This window comes from Podarcis pityusensis, assembly GCF_964106645.2.
Source record: "Podarcis pityusensis genome assembly, chromosome: 4".
Lineage (NCBI taxonomy): Eukaryota > Metazoa > Chordata > Lepidosauria > Squamata > Lacertidae > Podarcis > Podarcis pityusensis.
In genome coordinates, this window is record NC_138027.1 from 8,644,777 (window position 1) to 8,664,273 (window position 19,497).

The window sequence follows — 19,497 nt, forward strand, 5'->3', positions numbered from 1 at the left end:
GGAATGAACGCAGTTGACAAACCTGCACTAGTCTCGAGCCTTCAGGAGCAATTCCAGAACCAGAGTGCTTCCAAACTACATGACTTCCACGTTCAGATTGTGGATTTATGCCAGTTTCTCTCAGACGTTGGCGGGTGCTGCTGTTGCGTTTGTGTCCTGCTTGTGGTCTTCCTGGAAGGATTTGGCTCAGCTGCTGTGCTAGGCTGAATGGATTTATTTTTTCTTTCTATCTATCTGACCAAACGGAACTGCTGTTAAGGTGCATCAGCTAAAGTATGGGTAGGCAAACTAAGGCCTGGGGGCAGGATCTGGCCTAATCACCTTCTAAATCCAGCCCGCAGACGGTCCAGGAATCAGCGTGTTTTTACATGAGTAGAATGTGTCCTTTTACAGTGGTACCTCAGGTTACATATGCTTCAGGTTACATACGCTTCAGGTTATAGACTCTGCTAACCCAGAAATAGTGCTTCAGGTTAAGAACTTTGCTTCAGGATGAGAACAGAAATTGTGCTCTGGTGGCACAGCAGCATCAGGAGGCCCCATTAACTAAAGTGGTGCTTCAGGTTAAGAACAGTTTCAGGTTAAGAACGGACCTCCGGAACGAATTAAGTACTTAACACGAGGTACCACTGTATTTAAAATGCATCTCTGGGTTATTTGTGGGGCCTGCCTGGTGTTTTCACATGAGTAGAATGTGTGCTTTTATTTAAAATGCATCTCTGGGTTATTTGTGGGGCATAGGAATTCATTCTTTCCCCCACAAAAAATATAGTCCACCACCCCAACAAGGTCTGAGGGACAGTGGACCACCCCCCTGCTGAAAAAGTTTGCTGACCCCTGTAAAGGTATAAATGATTGGCCACTCCGGACACAGAGAAGTGCTTCCATCTGGACGCAGCGCACCAGTACTTTTAGCTGGCAGGACTTCATCGTGTCCAAAGTGGCTCAAAGATGAGGCAGAGGTCTTGTAAGCCATGAGGTTCACTGGTGGTCTTGGACGAGTCAGAATCTATCAGGATGATTTGCTTTGCAAGGTTGTCATGCAGATGGAATGGGATGACCCTGGACACCTTCAGCTTATTCTTTGGGAGAAGGCTTTGGGGCGAGGGCTTTAAGGTTTGGCTTTGACTTCATTTAATCAGCCAGATGAAGTGTGTGCACATATGAATCTCTAGTGTTAGTGATTGTTTCAATGATTGCAGTGCGTGATCCATAATCTAATTTTGCTTGGGATAATCTGCAACAGTGGAAGCAATGAGAACCCAAAGACTTGAAACATGTCCTATAGAAATTGGTTGCCTTGTGGATACTGAAAAATCTCGATCAAAATCTTTCAGATAAACAAAATTGATTTGGGCAACAAGAGAGCCTGATATTTCTGGGCATCATGTTTAACATTCTTTTATATATTATGGGTCTCTGCCTGCAAAGCTTCCTTTGCTCTGCTTTAGCTGCATCTGGAATGAGGCATTTTATTTTTAGTCTTCCTGTTGGAAACATATTGGCAAGCCCTATGAAAATTTTGCCAAACACGACAGGATGCGAGTGTTTTTACAAAAAATTGGGTAAATGTACACAAGTCTGATATGGCCAGATGACCACCGGCTGGCCTCTTCAGTTGCACCTACCACAGAAAACCCAGATGTTTTGATTCAAACTGCACCTGTTTTCTGCATCTTTACAAGTATCTGTTCATTTGGCGTTTGAGATGTGTAGTAGTTTCTGGTAAAGCACTCTACAAACTAAAACTAAGGTTTGGGGAGTATCCTAATTTTTTTGTACACTTTAGTCTTAAAATTGTTTGAATAAAATGCAAGGAAAGGACTAACAATCCCTTCTTGAGGGGTGGGGGTCATTATACAACCAGCTGTACTTCCCGTGGGAGTTCAGCACTAATGGGGCCACCACTGAGAAGGTCTGTTTTTGCTGCTCACCAGCCTGGTGAGCCCAGAAGAAGGGCCCAATTTTACATACGGGCCCAATCTTACATACGCAGGCAGCATGTTTGATTTTCAGACATATTAGCAGTAGGTGGATAACTATTTCACTCCAACATCTTATATCTTATGCAGGATATAGTCATATGGGAGTTGTCCTGAAAGAGTAGTCCTTATTTTACATGAAGAGGGAATTCCAAATTGTTCAGGGCCCCCCTTCCTCCCATCTTCTCGCTTTCCTTGGTTGCTCTTGGTTGCTTCCAAAGACTTTTAAATTCTGTTTCCGTGACACCCTTGAGATATAATGACCTTGTTGACTTCCCCAGAAGAAAAGAAGAGCAGAGGCTCTTGATTATCTGTTGCTTGTTTTCACCTCGGCTCAGCTTAGCTTCTTTGTCACTGTCTGACTGTATAATAGAGTCCTTTTCTGCAGTTCTGTGCAGAGCAAAGGCATTGGGTGATGGACCTAAATTGTATAGGGTCCTCCTTTTTGGCATGTAATGCTGTCAGACCTTGAGCTTCTTGGGTAAGTTGCAAGTGGAATTACTGTGCTGGAGCTGGCAGCACAGCTTTACTCTGCGCACAAATATGTTTCAGGAAATCTTGGCTTCAAAACGCTAGCTGGGCTCAGTATTTATAGGTATGTGGAGAATAATATTGTCATGATTGACAGCTAAATACAAGGAAGGCTGGCTTTAGAACTGCAGTTGCAGATCTTTAGGGACTTTTAAAAATCTTATTGAAAGCAAAAGCATTTGGGGTGACTACTTTGTGCTGCAAGAATGGCGTGTAGATAATTCTGAGGCATTCTGCAGAAAATAAGGTCTACGGGGGCTGAATATGTTTATGTAGTGTTTTAAAGCATGCTGTGGATGGTTTCCTGCTCTCATCTCTTTATGGCAACTCTTGCTCTGTGCCTTAACAGATAGGAGAGAGCATCATACCAATGCCACCCAGTGAATACTGGGGGCGTAAGTGGGGATTTGGACTCCAGTTTTCCAGCTCAAAATCCAACCCTTAATTTACTAACAGGTTTTACAATGGTTAAGCCTTGATTCTAGTTCAGCCGCTGTACTTTTGAAGGAAGTGGCATGTTCAGTTCACATGTGGATTTTTTATAGGCTGCAACAAGGAAAGGGCAAGTGGGAAGGAGGGCGCTAAGGTGGTCCTGGGTATAGAATTTTGGGTGCAGACTTTGGAGACTTGGGTTCAAGTTTCAGCTCAGCTGTGAACTTGAGTTACCTCGAGCAAAACCTCTGTCTCAGTAAGTTCCCCACATGTAAAATGGAAATGATATTGACCCACCTCCCAGGTCGCTGAAGACAAATGAAATGAGATTTCTGAAGCGCCCTGCACAGCTCAAGGGCTCTTTTGCACTATAAATAACAGCCTGCCTCAATGGATCAAGCAAATGAGCTGTGCTGCACGGGAAGGCCAAAAGCGCCCTGCGGGGTCACCTGCCAGACTGGCCTCCAGTGGAAAATGCCCTCAAATATGTCAGTCGTGGAGGTAATTCTAATGCTTCCAAAATTGCTACATTTTTGGATCATTCTTTAAAAAACATCAACAACTCATTTCCGAAAAGGACCAAATGTGTTCAGGAAACAGTAGGGAGACGTATCATAAATCATCTTCTGCCAACTTCAACCTGTTTCTGTGCTCTTAAACTGCAGGGCATGCACTTCTGTGTAGTGTAGGAATGAGGTTTGAATTAGTGCTGCAGGGCTGGGCATCCCAGATTTGAATCCCCTCCCTGGTTGTGTCACCCCAGGAGAGGTCTGTCTAGCAGAAAGTGTCTGCCTTGCATCAAATAGCTTGGGTTTGGGGAGTGACTGAAACGTACGGCATATTAAAACACTTCTGGTAACTTGCTGCTGCCCTTTGGAAAGTCTAAACCACTGAGCTTCTTGGGCTCGTTGATCAGAAGGTCGGTGGTTCGAATCCCCGCGACGGGGTGAGCTCCCGTTGTTTGGTCCCAGCTCCTGGCAGTCGAAAGCATGTCAAAGTGCAAGTAGATAAATAGGTGGGAAGGTAAACGGCGTTTCTGTGCACTGCTCTGGTTTCGGTGTTCCGTTGCACCAGAAGTGGCTTATTCCTGCTGGCCACATGACCTAGAAAAACTGTCTGTGGACAAACGTTGGCTCCCTCGGCCTGAAAGTGAGTTGAGCGCCGCAACCCTAGAGTCGTCTGCGACTGGACTTAACTGTCAGGGGTCCTTTGCCTTTTTATTGCAATATCAAAATTGTAATTTAAAATATTTCATGTTCCTTCTGTCTTCCTCCTTCAAATATTTGCTCATTATTTCTGTTCTAATACAGTGCTATCACTGTACATGATGCTTTAGTTTTCCCCTTTCCCTTGCAAGGAGTCTGTGCAAGGGGGCACTCAAAAATGGTTTTTCCCACCTGCAGCCAGAAGTGATGCAGACCATTCTCTACTGCAGGCTTCCTCAAACTTGGCCCTCCAGATGTTTTGAGACTACAGTTCTCATCATCCCTGGCCACTGGTCCTGCTAGCTAGGGATCATGGGAGTTGTAGGCCAAAAACACCTGGAGGGCCAAGTTTGAGGAAGCCTGCTGTAGTGCCTCATTCTCTTCCATGTGCAGACCAAGCTTAAAACTTTGCCCAATTTAAAATTGTACCATATTTTTCGCTCTATAAGACGCACCAGACCACAAGACGCACTTAGTTTTTGGAGGAGGAAAACAAGAAAAAAAATATTCTGAATCCCAGAAGCCAGAACAGCAAGAGGAATCGCTGTGCAGGGAAAGCAGCAATCCCTCTTGCTGTTCTGGCTTCTGGGATAGCTGCACAGCCTGCATTCGCTCCATAAGACGCACACACATTTCCCCTTACTTTTTGGGAAGGAAAAAGTGAGTCTTATAGAGCAAAAAATACGGTAAGTGAAACCAGTGGCTTCTCTCTCTCTCTCTCTCTCTCTCTCTCTCTCTCTCTCTCTCTTTCTCCCCCCCCCCCCCCGTCTTTCAGTTCTTATGAGGCAGAAATCTGAAGTGTTGCCTGTTTGCCTGTTTAGGATCCAGCTTTCCATATCTGGAGCAACTCTTTGGGATGGGTGTCAGGGGCACTTCTAGAGAGTAGCATTGCGGGGAAACCCCTTGACCTCCCCTCCTGACATTTGTGTTACAATGTGCCATTGGGCACAATTTTGTCCTCAACGCTATTCAGTTATTATTGATTGATTGATTGAATTTATATACCACCCTATACCCGGAGGTCTCAGGGCAGTTCACCGAATAAAATAAAAACATAAAACCACAAAATACATAATCAAAATAAAAACAACAACCTAATAACCCCCATATGAAGCCATTGGGAGCACACATTAGAGCAGGCATGGCCAAACTTGGCCCTCCAGCTGTTTTGGGATTACAATTCCCATCATCCCTAGCTATCAGGACCGGTGGTCAGGGATGATGGGAATTGTAGTCCCAAAACATCTGGAGGGCCAAGTTTGGCCATGCTTGCACTAGAGGATTCAGAGCAAAATGTCTCCAGCATGCTGAAGACAACCAGCTCTAGTTCTGCATAACATCTGAATCGGGCATGGACCAGGGTCTGGGTTCAGTGATGAGCTGGTTGTGGGCCATTAAACTTGAGTTGAAACCCTGTGGGTGAATTCACACCCATTTTCCAAGTAGGAACTTAGTACAGTGAGCACGGACTCATTTGAACCCCAGTTCACCCCATTCCTTTGCTGTGTTGATGTGCTGTTGATACCAGCGGGAATTGTTATTGTTAGTTATATATTCTATTTATCACCCACCATTCTCCAAAAGGAGGAAGGGTTACAGCAATTTAAAAATACAATATCAACATCGTTTTAAAGCAAAGATAGTCAAGAGAAGCGTTCAGAAAGTAGCTTCCAGCATGTTCAATGCAGTGTAGTTTATTTCCAAAGGCTGTTTTAACTCTTCTGTGTGTGTTTGTTCATTCGCAGGCTCCACCGGGCCCAGTGTGCAATTAAACAGACTCAGGTAACTGTTCAGAAAATAGGAAGGGAGATCGAAGAGAAACTGAGGCTTACGTCGACAAGCAAGGAGCTGGTAGGTTTCCGGGATGTATTTGCTTCTCTCACTTATAGCAAATGCCCTGAGTAAAACATTGATGGGTTCATATAATTGGAGGGCTTTCAAAATCTGAAGGGAGTACCTTGTTAGAGAGGTGTGAGCAGTTGTTAGGGGAATTTCGGCGCAGGCCCTTTCTGTGCCTAGGTCTCAGCTTATGTAAGAATGATCTGGTGGATAGAACCCCACTGCTGATCATCCTATGTCCCTTATTCGCAATTTGAAGCCAACCATTTATTTATTTCTGTATTTAGGTCTTGATTATCACTTAGGAGACCCGAATATAATGGAATTTGAGGTGCCTGGCTTGAATGGGGGCAAACACACAAAGTTACAAACCTGTAACCAATGAAATTCAGGAATATATTTACAAAAGTCAGGAAATGCAAACAGTAAAAGGTTTGGGGAATCCTAGTCTGCGGAGTACAGAGATGCTCAACCAGTTTTCTCACACTTTGTGCAGACAACCTCTTCCCTGATAGTTAGGCGTGATTTGATCTGCAGTGACGAGTTTTTCACGTGCAGGAGAAATTGCTTGATGTCTTCATGTAATAACTACAGATGTATGGACTTTCTCAAGCACTGTCACTCTTGCATGTAACTCAAACCCCTTTTTATTATTAAATGGAAATATTTGTCTGGAAAGTCCCAACGTCTTGATGTATTGGATTAAGCCTAAATTGCTGAGAGGGAAAAACCAAATTAATAGGCCTCCTAATGCTCTGCAGTTGTAAAGCATCAACGCTGGCTCTGTGGCGAATGAGCAAAAAGTGGCTGCCAGGAAAAACAAACTCTTACAGATTGGGATTAATGAGCTACCAGTGGAAAGTGTGGTGAACCTTGTAATTGTTTGGGCCGAGTGTAATAGCTGAGTTTGCTGACACTCCAAGCTTTTGAGGATGAGCAAAATGCATGTAATGACTTCTTGGGCACAGTGACAAACATTTTAATTGTCAACTTAGGCTCAGTTTTTTGTTTTGTTTTTAAAAGAAGAATTTGGAACAAAGCAATCTGTTGGCGCCGACTAATGTCAAAGGGCTCAGCATGGTCTAGGATGGGGACCAGTATAGCTAGTGACTTAATTTGGAAATTTATATTGGCACAGCCTGGCAGGCACCTGGTGCCTCATATCAATTTTAAGAAGCCAATCTGCTTGTATCCCATTCTCTTCATGATGTTATGCTTGGTTCGGATTGGGGAGTCCTGCATTTTATTTCAGGGAGGTTCTCCAACGAGTCTGGAAGGCTTGACACATAATGGAAAATTGAAGTCCTTCATAAAGCTGGCTTTAAATGATGAGGAACATGGGGAGTTCCGCTATCTCTCTAGCCAGAGGCTTACTGTACCGTTGTGTGCCTCTTTCAGCACTGAACTAATTTTCTTCCTTCAGCCCCAGTGCCTTGTGTTGAGGCAATCAAGCCTTCTCCACTGGGTTTACGTGCAAGTTGGGAACAGAGCATAGATGCATATTCGCAATAAGCCCATAAATCAAATCTACAAATAACATAACAAAAGCCACATTTCCTTATCACTCTAAATAACTCTTCTCCATGTTCGCTTCGGTCCCCAAGGTAAAGTGAAGCCTGTCATCTTTATGTTGGCTTGTGAGCTGCTTGGAATGGGAACACGTCGGGCATTCTGCCTTTGTACAAGCAGGGAGGGAAAGGATATTGATAGCTTAATCTCTGAAGAGATTTGTGGACTGCAAAGGCCTCATACTTTGCTCAGCCTGCACTGGGAGAAAATGCAGTTGCAGAGGTTGCAAAATGCGGCAAGAGGCAGAGATCTCAGACTTTGCCTAGAGTTTTGTCATTAATGAAGACCGCTCGGCGGGAGTGCCCAAATTGCAGGTGTGCGTGTGCAGCAGCTTTAGCACGTCGTGCGTTGAGTTCTCAGTTGGGGAGCCCTGGGATTTTCTTAACCCCCCTGAGGCTCCCAGTGCAGCCCTTTCAGTGACTGCATTTATTTATTTTTCAACTTGTCTTCCTGCCTTTCCATGTGGGATGCCCAGGGCGGCGTACAATAAAATAATTAAAACAGCAATATTGTAACAGTCAAATGACAATGCCCAGTTAAAATCACATTAAGTTGTAATCTTAATAATAATAATAAAAATAAAAATAAATTTTATTTATACCCCGCCCTCCCCAGCCAAGACCGGGCTCAGGGCGGCTAACAACCAATAATAAAAACAAGTTGATTAAAATACAATTTAAAAAACAAGATTAAAATACAACATTAAAACATTAGGATGCAGCCTCTTCACAGGAGGAGAAAGGAAAAAGAAAGAGGGGGAGGGAATCAAACTGATTCTAAGCCAAAGGCCAGGTGGAACAACTCTATCTTACAGGTCCTGCGGAAAGAAATCAGATCCCGCAGGGCCCTGGTCTCATGAGACAGAGCGTTCCACCAGGCCAGAGCCAGTGTTGAGAAGGCCCTGGCTCTGGTTGAGGCTAATCTAACTTAATTAAATTAACTTAAATTAAATTAATGTTTAATTCAGGTTAAAAAGGCATGGCAGCAGATAAGAAAATAATTCGGCTCACTATGGTCTGTATGAATGAAAAGGGGGTTGTTTATGTTTATGTTTATTATTATTTTATTATCTACTGGACCAGGCATCCCCAACCTGCGGCCCTCCAGATGTTTTGGCCTACAACTCCCATGATCCCTAGCTAACAGGACCAGTGGTCAGAGATGATGGGAATTGTAGTCCAAAACATCTGGAGGGCTGAAGGTTGGAGTTGCCTGTACTGGACGATGACATAATTGAGGGGCTAGACAGGCTTTATGTCGTGAGATTATTACTAGCCTTGATAGCTACTGCTGCTCCCAAGCCTTGACATCTTGTAGTCCAAGTCGGGTGACTTTGGCTTTGCATAGGTGCTTTCAAGAGAGCGTCTCAAGAATTTGCTCTGACCTCTTCCCAAATGGCTCTCTCAATCCTCAAGCTGTTCTGAGCCTATCATATTGTGTTCAGTGCAACAGTCAAACCAGAATCCTAGAATTGTAGAGTTGGAAGGGTCCCCGACGGTCATCTGTTTCAACACCCTGCAATGCAGGAATCTCATCTAGATCGTACATGACAGATGGCCATCCAGCCTCTGTGTCACCATATTTGCTGAGCAGCCCTCTTATTAATTTGTTTAATAGAAAAAAGAGAGTGAGTGTTTACAGTTGAAGATTTTGGTGCTTCGGAATGAGCTAGAGAGGCAGAAGAAAGCCCTGGGCCGAGAGGTTGCCTTGCTACATAAGGAACAAAGTGCGCTATTTGACAGAGGTAAGTGTGAATTTACATTTCAGTTATATATTATAACTCTATACTGCACGTACAACCAATTTAGCAGATGCCTTCCCATGAAAAGTAGGTGATCAAAGAAGCATGAGCCATCAGAGGAGCTTGATCTGTAGCTGAGCAATGGGTTACTCCTATTGAGAAGCAGCTTTGTAGGATGAGGTGGGACCCCATTGGGCTCTTGTTTGCTCACTTGATATCCATCTGCAGTGGTGGTGCTGTAGCCCAGGGAGGGCAGGTCAGTGGCTCACCGCTTTGGCAAGCTGCCACTGTGACGCAGTTCTTCGTTTTAGAGCTGTAAGTCTTTCCAACCAGTTGTCTTAAGGTAGCTGTGAGGTCTTCTGTTGATTTATGAGCTCTGAAGAAGGAAGAAATCCAAGAGCACACCAATGGTGCAATTAGGAGAGAGCACTGCTGTTGTTTAGTCGTTTAGTCGTGTCCGACTCTTCATGACCCCATGGACCAGAGTACGCCAGGCACTCCTGTCTTCAGGAGAGAGCACAGCAAGGAGCAAAAAGCTTGCATAGTGTCCTGGGTTCAGCTCCTTCCTCAGTGATGCATTTAGGTGTTCTCCAAAAGATGGGTTCAGACTTGTGGTAATAGAGATGGTTCTAAGGTGTTTGGCAACAAGAGGCATTCCTTAAAACCGTATTTCATAGTTTTGCTTTCTTTATAAATACTCCAAAAATAGTGTTGCGATTGTTGCCACTATTTAGTGCTGAAAAATGCAAAAAACAATCAGATACTTTCTTCCAAAAATGTCCCTGGTAGGAAATGCGTTTGAGGAAGAATACCAGAAGCTCCGACTGGACAAAGAACCCTTGCAAGAGTTGAGAAAAGAATGCACTGCTAAGAGGTAAAAGGCGTTTGTCTTTTTGGTTGTAGTAGTTGGATTGGTTGTAGTAGGGAAATGCTGACCTTATCTTTCGTTTGTCAGATTTCTACCCTGCCCTTCCGTCCAAAAGGGAGCCAACAACATAAAAATGCTATACACAATAAGAGTTCAAACATCTCTGAAAAGAGCATTGAAAAAAACAGCTGTTAGTACCTTCACTGCAATTTTTTTGTTGTTTAGTCGTTTAGTCGTGTCCGACTCTTCGTGACCCCCTGGACCAGAGCACGCCAGGCACTCCTGTCTTCCACTGCCTCCTGCAGTTTGGTCAGACTCATGTTTGTAGCTTCGAGAACTGCAAATAGCAGCAGCAAAACTAGCTCTCAAAGGCCTGGGCAAATAGAAAGGGTTTAACATTCTGCCAGAGTATGGCAAGTCTGGGGGACTGTCTGACTTCTCCTGGAAGGGGCACCACCACAGAGAATGCCCTGTTTCTTGTCACCATCCTTCTGGCCTCTTCAGCAAGTGTGGTCTCTCCCCCGATAGGAAATTTTGGTTTGCAAGGTACTGGAAAAGCAGCTCTTCACAAGTATTGGGTCCCATGCACACCAGTACTAGCAGTGAACAGATTGTAGCTAGGCATAGACATTCCTTGCCATGGAGGCTCTTTGGGCCTCCAGTAATAACTTGGAATGTCCTTGCTCTTTCATGGGGAATACTCCCCCATTGAGAGCAGGCAGGCGTCACGATTGACAGACTGAGGAATGCTTCCATAACAGCACCTCCATTTTCTTCACTCTAACTGGAGCATTATCCCAGAGAATTCAGGAATTCTGCAGATTCGATAAGTCTCAAAGGATGGAGTGCAGTAATAAGTCCCCACACCTGAGGAGCTGTCCATGGTCAATCCACACCTGTACCCTTGAATCCTGGGTTGAAAATTACCCTGTTCAGTTTGTACTTGTTGGTTACGACACTACATATTGGGAGCTGTGGGGCCAAAGACTGGACATTTTGCGGATTCAGTAGTTGGAATGGCGATTGGAGGAGGTGAAGCAAATGAGCTGATAGATTCACTAATTCTTCATTTTCCCATGTACCGTATTTTTTGCTCTATAGGACGCAGCCGACCATAGGACGCACCTTGTTTTAGAGGGGGAGAACAAGAAAAAAGAATTCTCCCCCTCTCTGCGCAGCGCCCCTTCAGCGAAGCGGCAGGAGAAACGGAGTCCCTTCCATTTCTCCTCCCGCTTAGCTGAAGGGGCGCTGCGCCTTAGCTGAAGGGGCACCTACCCTTCAGCAAAAGGAACCTCTCGCTCTCCAGGCTTCAGTGAAGGAAACCCGAAGCCTCCGGAGTGCAGCGGGAGCTCCCACCGCACTCCAGAGGCTTCAGGCGGCTATCCTTGAAGCCTGGAGAGTGAGAGGGGTTGGTGCGCACTGACCTCTCTCGCTCTCCAGGCTTCAGCGAAAGCAACGCGAACCCTCTGGAGCACAGCGGGAGCGCTCCCACTGCGCTTCGGAGGCTTCGCGTTGCTATCCCTGAAGCCAAGCAGCCTGCATTCGCTCCGTAAAACGCACATACATTTCCCCTTAATTTTTGGAGGGGAAAAAGTGCGTCCTATAAAGCGAAAAATACGGTATGTGTCTCACACATACACACAAACACACAGAAGTGTCTTGCTGACGAGTTCTCATGACTGACAGAGGGGCCTAGCAGTTGTTGCTACCACCAACCAGGAATCCCCTCTGGATTCTGTAGTTCTGTCTGTGAGTCCGCTCCCTGGAGGAAACTTGTAAAGAGTCAATATGTTTGCTGTCCTCAAACCTGTTAAGTCAGAGATCTCACCATGTCTAGTGGCCTTAAGATGATTCTCTGGTCCCAGTGGGTGACACTGCTGCAAGCTCATTCACTCAGCAAAAACACACACACACACACCCTGGTTGTGTGAGCTTTCAGCAGCAATTAGTTCCTCTGCCTGCTCTTGTCTAGGAGAAAGCAGATACAAAGGAAGGGGATATCATTTCGGCATGAGGAGTTTGCTGAAACAAACATCGGTCATTTTTCTCTAATTGTGCCAATGTATCCTACACTTTTATTAAAGGTGACTCTCCTTTTTAGTCATTTATATATTGCACTATAATTTGGCAGTACTGTGAATATTAAACATAATTAAATCTACTGTGAGGCATTGGGAGTAATATGTGTTGACCCTTCAGGTATTCATTCAATTTTTGTCTTTTTCATCAGAGAGCAATTCTTGAAGACCAACGCACAGCTGACCATCAGATGCAGGCAATTACTTTCAGAGCTTTCCTATATTTACCCTATTGATCTGGTGAGTTTCGCATTCTCCAGTAACGCCAGCTTCGGAAGCTGTAGTTGGGATACCACATTCATTTGTGCAACCGTCAGCATGTCAAACCAAAGATATTGTAGTCTCCTACAGATAGGCCCCTACCCATAGCATGTGTAAGGCTCCAACTTCAGCCTCCACCATCTCCAGATAAAAAGAACTTTGATCACAGGGCTGGAAAAGAACTGTGCTCAGTGCACTGGGGAACTGCTGCCTGCTGAAGCAGACGTACTGAGGACCCTGAGATCAATGATCCCTCTGTTAAGGGTATGGCACGATGTAGCAATCACCCTCTGTTGAGTGACTCTGGGGACATAGGCTAGGTCCCTTAAAATATTCTGCACTAGGATTCTCCTGTAGGCCCACCTTCAGTTCTCAGAAGCAAAGAATACCTTTAGGCCAGGAGCGTGTTTATGGGGCCATCTATATAAGTAATGAAGGCAGCAAGCAAAACGCAGGCTGCTGTCAAATCAGGAATGCTAAAGTGAAACGTGGCTTTTGATTTCTTCTGACTCGCTTTCCCACTAAACGTTCATGGCACATATTCGAAGACCTGCCTGCTTCCATTACATGCTCAGATTTTGATTCTGTTGTTTACAATTCGGGTTTTTGATTCTCGCATGGGCACCCTTCCAACCTCACTTTCTGCTATTAAATCCACAGAATGATCAAAAGGATTATTTTATTTGTGGAGTCAAGTTGCCCAATTCTGAAGACTTTCAAGGTAATTGGCTATTTACCTGCTTGCTTTTGATACCTAATTGCCCTGTGCAGGCACGCCAGCAGGGAAACCCAGACAGCAAATTTCAGTTGGGGGGGGGAGGGGAATTCCATTGTTTCGCAGGAGGCAGTTTTCAAACGAATGTTCCTAACTGCTCCATGATGGGTATCCACATTTTAAGAAAACAAATTTAAATAGTGACTCACTTTGATTTCTTGCAGTAGTTTGCGCATTTTTGCAAGCCCATCATTGTTGCTATTTGATAGCATTTCTTAGTAGCCCAGATTTCCATATGAACCTTCCTTACATTGCAAAAGAAAGAATAGTACAGTGGTGCCTTGCAAGACGAAAAACTCGCTAGACGAAAGGGTTTTGCGTTTTTTGAGTCGTTCCGCAAGACGAATTTCCCTATGGGCTTGCTTCGCAAGACGAAACGTCTTGCGAGTTCTTGTGAGTTTGTTTCCTTTTTCTTAAAGCCGCTAAGCCGTTAATAGCCACTAAGCCGCTAAGCCGTTAATAGCTGCTAAGCCGCTAAAAGCCACTAATAGCCGCTAAGCCGCTAATAGCCGTGCTTCGCAAGACGAAAAACCGCAAGACGAAGAGACTCGCGGAACAGATTAATTTCGTCTTGCGAGGCACCACTGTAGTGATTTTTTTCTAAAACTTCTCTCCCTTTTCACATTGAAGTCATTTTTCTTATCCACGGGATAGATTGAGCATCAGTTTAGATCAGGGATCAGCAAACTTTTTCAGCAGGGGGCAGGTCCACTGTCCCTCAGACCTTGTGGGGGGCCGGACTATATTTTTTTGGGGGGGGAAATGAACGGATTCCTATGCCCCACAAATAACCGAGAGAGAGATGCATTTTAAATAAAAGCACACATTCTACTCCTGTAAAAACACGCTGGTTCCTGGACCTTCCACAGGCAGGATTTAGAAGGTGATTGGGCCGGATCCGGCCCCTGGGCCTTCATTTGCCTACCCATGGTTTAGATGATTGAATTCTGAGTTAGCTGTGTGTCAAAGATCTACCAAACTATCGTGTGACGTGGCTCTTCTCTGACCTTAATAAAGGTTAAATGCTATTATGCACCCAGATGTAGCTGTCTAAACAGGGGGTATCTTATGCACCAATTTAAAATCTTCGTAAATAAATACTATTCCTTGCTCTGTTACAATCCTGTCCAACGGCTCCCCTTGTGTCAATAACTTTTTAACAGCCCATTTTTTAGGTTGTCACAGTTTGCTAGTGCCCGTGAAGTGATTACAGTTCTCAGCAAACTTGTCACATAGAATTTAGGTGAGCTGCCCCCACGGCATAGCTGAAAATTGAATGTGGTGAAACGAAATTGGCAGGTTGCATTGAAAAGAGTGCCTTTCCTATGATTTCCTGGAAGTTAACGCCAGACAGGTTGTGGAAATTTAAATCCAGGCAGGAGAAGATGGGGTTAATTCGTGACACCGAAATAGTTTGCTGTAATGAAATACATGTTTTCCCCCTCCCCCATTTTATATAAAGGGAGCAATCTCTCCACCCCCCCCCCCCCGAGTTTGGATGTCTTGTCTCCGCTTACCAAAAGCCTGGCATGAGGTCAAGGAAGCCGGGTGTGACTGATTCTCAGAAAGCCTAAAAAAAATAGGAAAGCAGAACCTCTTTTTTCTTTTTAAAAACCAAATGCATAGGAGATGAGAACATCTGTAAGCCAGGATAGTTAGCTCATGTGCCCTAATGGGAAGGAGTGGGAGAGCAGGAGATATTCTCTCGCGAAAGGTGGATTCTGAAGTGTGGGCTGAAAGGGGTAGTCTCCCCTCCTCCCCAGAGGAGTTCAGACATAAGGGTTAAGGTGAGAGTGAAGGCTTTGAGCTGGTGGGGAAGAGTCGCTTAGGCTGGAAGTGGGGGAAACTTCCACTTGGTGGCATATGCGGCCTAGGACCCACATACCTACAGGACCGCCTCTCCTGGTATGCCCTGCGGAGGACCTTAAGGTCCACAAATGACAACATTTTGGAGGTCCCAAGTCGCAAGGTGGTTAGATTGGTCTCAACTAGGGCCAGGGCTTTTTCAGTACTGGCCCCGACTTGATGGAACGCTCTGTCACAAGAGACCAGGGCCCTGCGGGACTTGACATCTTTCCGCAGGGCCTGCAAGACAGAGCTGTTCCGCCTGGCCTTTGGTTTGGACTCAGTCTGACCCTTATGTTTCCCTCCCCTTACGGTTTTGATCTATGGGCTACTTTTAAAATGGGGCTGCATTTTAAATTGCATTTTAATCCTGTATTTTAAATTGGGTTCCCCCCCCCTTATGTTTTTACTGTAATTTTACTGGTGTTAGCAGCCCTGAGCCTGGCTCTGGCCGGGGAGGGCGGGGTATAAATAAATAAATAAATAATAATAATAATAATAATAATAATTACTATTATTATTATTAGATGTGTCGGAAAATATGGTATCAGAAGAGGTTGGCTGTGATCATCCTTGGCAAGAGGTGGCTAGGAGGGTCCGGGAAACAACACAACCCTCCATAGGGCTGACCCCTCCATAGAATCATTGAATTGGAAGGAATCCCCAAGGATCATCCACTCTAGCCCCATGTCTATCAGCTCATTTTTCCCCCCTGCAGTGTTACCGTATTTTTTGCTCTATAAGACTCACTTTTTCCCTCCTAAAAAGTAAGGGGAAATGTATGTGCGTCTTATGGAGTGAATGTAGGCTGCGCAGCTATCCCAGAAGCCAGAACAGCAAAAGGGATTGCTGCTTTCACTGCGCAGCGATCCCTCTTGCTGTTCTGGCTTCTGAGATTCAGAATATTTTTTTTCTTGTTTTCCTCCTCCAAAAACTAGGTGCGTCTTGTGGTCTGGTGCGTCTTATAGAGCGAAAAATACAGTAATTTGCTGTGCCCCAGTTAAAAAAAACCCACAACAGAGTTGAAGAGCTTTGTGCAGTAAGAAATAGCCAATTCAAAGCATGGCAATGAGCCACCATTTGGACCTTAATAGGGTGGAGTGACTCTGAACTGTGTGCTTGCTCTCCTTTACAGCAAAGGATGATGGCAGCAATGCTGTCGCTTTGGGCTACACTGCTCATCTGGTCTCCATGATTTCCTTCTTCCTGCAAGTGCCACTCAGGTATCCAATAATTCACAAGGGCTCCAGGTCTGCAATCAAAGATAATATTAACGATAAACTGACCGAGAAAGAGAGAGAGTAAGTGTATTTTATTTTTGTTTTGTTTTTGTGGTGGGGGCTGTCAAATCTTGGTCAGAGTAACTTATTTTTCACACACGACCCGATGCACTTCATAAAATCCTTCCAAAATTGTGGCTGACACCTTGCTTTGTTCTCTGGTGAGATGTTGGGACCAAATAACATTAGCACCCAGACCTGGCAGAGCTGGCTGTTTCAAACAGTGTTTCCCTCAAACGTAAATTCAAGCCATTTCCGTACATACATGTTTCTCTTCAACATTTGAGCCACTTAGAGCGCATGCAAGGAACCTCTAGGTTGGCTTGCTCCAGCCTGCTCAAGAGTGAAGAATGTTTCTGCTGTCCTTGGACTGGACAGATTCTGGGTTCCATTCCCAACTCCTGCCAACCTAGGAGTTTGAAAGCACTCCAAAAAGTGCAAGTAGATAAATAGGTACCACTCCTGCGGGAAGGCAAGTGGCATTTTTGTGCACTGCTCTGGTTTTGCCAGAAGCGGCTTAGTCATGCTGGCTGCATGACCCGGAAAAACAGTCTAAAACTGTCTGCGGACAAACACCGGCTCCCTCGGCCTGTAAAGCAAGATGAGTGCCGCAACCCCAGAGTCATCTGTGACTGTACTTAGCTGTCAGGGGTCCTTTACCTTTACCTTTTAAACAGCCTTTTAAAATCTATTGAACACAAATAATGAATCAATAAAATTGTTTATTATATTACATTATGTTTATTATATAGTAATATAATTGAATGCAATTGCAGTCTCTAAAATACTTTAAATCCCATGTTTAAAATGGCCAGATTGTGTGTGGACCCGAGGTTCAACCTATTTTCTGCCTTTTGGAATGTTTGCAAACATTCAAACTGCTCTAGAGTGAGCTTTCTGCAGGAGAGCGTAAGATCAGAGGTTGTGTGTGCTGTCGAGAAAGGATATGAAGGCGCAGGGTGGGGGGTGCAGATGATTTTAGAAAAAGTCACTTCCAATAACCTTTCTAGAAAGGTTTCAGTCACTTCTACTTGTGTTTCATAAATCACTGATGCAGGACTATAAAGAGCAAAAGTGTTTTTGGTGTGCTTTTAGCAAAATGCTTCATTTTCATAAAATAGCACTCACCACCACCAGGCTGATTTGCAGGATTGCCTCACCCTTCGTTAAAGTGCTTTGTGTACTGTTGAGCAGAGCAAGTATCATTTTGCCGCTTATTGGCAGTCATGCTAAATATTTTTTTCCCTTAGAATTGTTGGATTTCCCCTTTAACCACATATTTATAGTGAAGGCTAAAGTCAAGCGTGTGAGCCAAGGCAAGGTCATTCTTTCCTCACAACTTACACCCCGTCCACTGGGATCACCCGCCTTCCTCTAGCCTCCAATGGACTGGAGGTGCATCAGAGAAAACAAATACACGCCACAGAAGAAGGAAAAATTCCTAGGGTTACCAGTCAACTTTCCTGGCGGGAAACACCTTAATAGGGTGATAAGGGACATGGGTGGTGCTGTGGTCTAAACCACTGAGCCTCTTAGGCTTGTTGATCAGAAGGTTGGCGATTCGAATCCCCACAATGGGATGAGCTCCCATTGCTGTGTCCCAGCTCCTGCCAACCTAGCAGTTTGAAAGCACACCAGTGCGATTAGATAAATAGGTACCACTGCGACGGGAAGGCATTTCCGTGCACTCTATTTTCTGTCACAGTGTTCTGTTGCGTCAGAAGCAGTTTCATCATGGTGGCCACATGACCCAGAAAGCTATCTGTGAACAAATGCCAGCTCCCTTGGCCTGAAAGTGAGATGAGCGCTGTAACCCGATAGTCGCCTTTGACTGGACTTAACCATCCAGGGGTCCTTTACCTTTACCTTTTAATAGGGTGATCCTGGAGTTTGGGAGAAATGCAAGAGGGAATCTTCGGAGCGAGGAGGCACTGCTTTATGCTAGTCTTGTGTTTTAAGATAGAGTAGCCCTCCTGATGTTTTTGGACTGAAACTCCCATCATCCGTGGCCATTGACCCTGCAGGCTGGGTCTGATGGGAGTTGGAGTCCAACAAGATCTGGAGGGCATCACATTGACGATCCCTGTTTTAAGAGCCTAAGAGCCTTTCTGGTTCAGACCAAAGGCCTACCCAGACCAGAACCCCATATCCCAGAGTAATTAACCATATGTCTCATTAGGGTAGATCTTGATGGCCTGAAACGAGTGGAGAAATGCAATGTACGTTAGCTGGAAAAGTTGCTACCTGCCCTGTTATACGTTGCTAACCCGAGTTCTTAGCTGAGCAGCATATTGTGATGACTGGCCTTGTGTTTATCTCGAGCCCAGCCCATGTTGCAGCATGATGTTACTGCACCGTGGAAAGTTGGGAATGAAAAATGGCATCAAAATAATTGATAAGGTCCATCAGATGCTTATCTTGAATACCATCCACACATACCAGCAGAATGTCATAGTGTGAATAGCAAGCTTGGTGTGGGTCAAGTTTGCTGGGCAAAGGCTGAACATTGCCTTGGCCAGCATGGTTAAAAACATCAAAGGAAAACCTTCCAGACCCTCCCATGTTCTGGCCATAGCTGTCAACCGTCCCTTATTTGGTGGGAAACTCCCTTATCCTAGAGCCGTTTCCCGCTGCTGTCCTGGATTGATGATGTCCCTTAAATTTCCCGGGTTTCATGCTCATCCGGCTCGGAAGGGAAGCAGCGGCTCGGGGTCCTCCACCTCGAGAGAGTGTGTCTCTGCTCTCCCTTTTCCCCCTCAGGGGTGCGTCGTGAGGAGACAGGTGGCGGCGAGCGGGCAGGCAGCCCTTCTCTTGCGAGGCTTCCTCAGTGCTGCCAGGGGAAGCCAGAGGTGGCGGCGGCGGCTGAGGAGGCGGCCTGAGGGAGGAGGAAGAGGAGGGGATGGGGAGGGACGCAGAAGGGCAGTGCTTCAGCGGCTGCGGCGGCGCCGCAACCGCCTCATGCCGGGCTCACTGGCGGCGTGGGCGAGAGTCTCCCTCCCTCGGGCGGGGAAGGGCCGATGGAACTCCTCGCCCCAGGACGACGGCAGCCCCGACTTGCTGCTTAGCATACCCTCCAACCGGTGCAGCATCT

At 45.4% G+C, this 19,497-nt stretch overlaps 1 protein-coding gene across 1 annotated transcript in view; it reads left to right on the forward strand.

Annotated features, from left to right (window-relative positions):
* The window catches only part of UVRAG (UV radiation resistance associated), an 83,871-nt gene that overhangs the window by 31,531 nt on the left and 32,843 nt on the right, over positions 1-19,497 (forward strand). The window contains exons 7-12 of the mRNA XM_081002095.1: positions 5,896-6,001; positions 9,176-9,302; positions 10,089-10,173; positions 12,398-12,485; positions 13,167-13,227; positions 16,262-16,427. Of these exons, the coding sequence (XP_080858221.1) occupies positions 5,896-6,001; positions 9,176-9,302; positions 10,089-10,173; positions 12,398-12,485; positions 13,167-13,227; positions 16,262-16,427 (633 nt within the window). The remainder of the gene's footprint in view (positions 1-5,895; positions 6,002-9,175; positions 9,303-10,088; positions 10,174-12,397; positions 12,486-13,166; positions 13,228-16,261; positions 16,428-19,497) is intronic.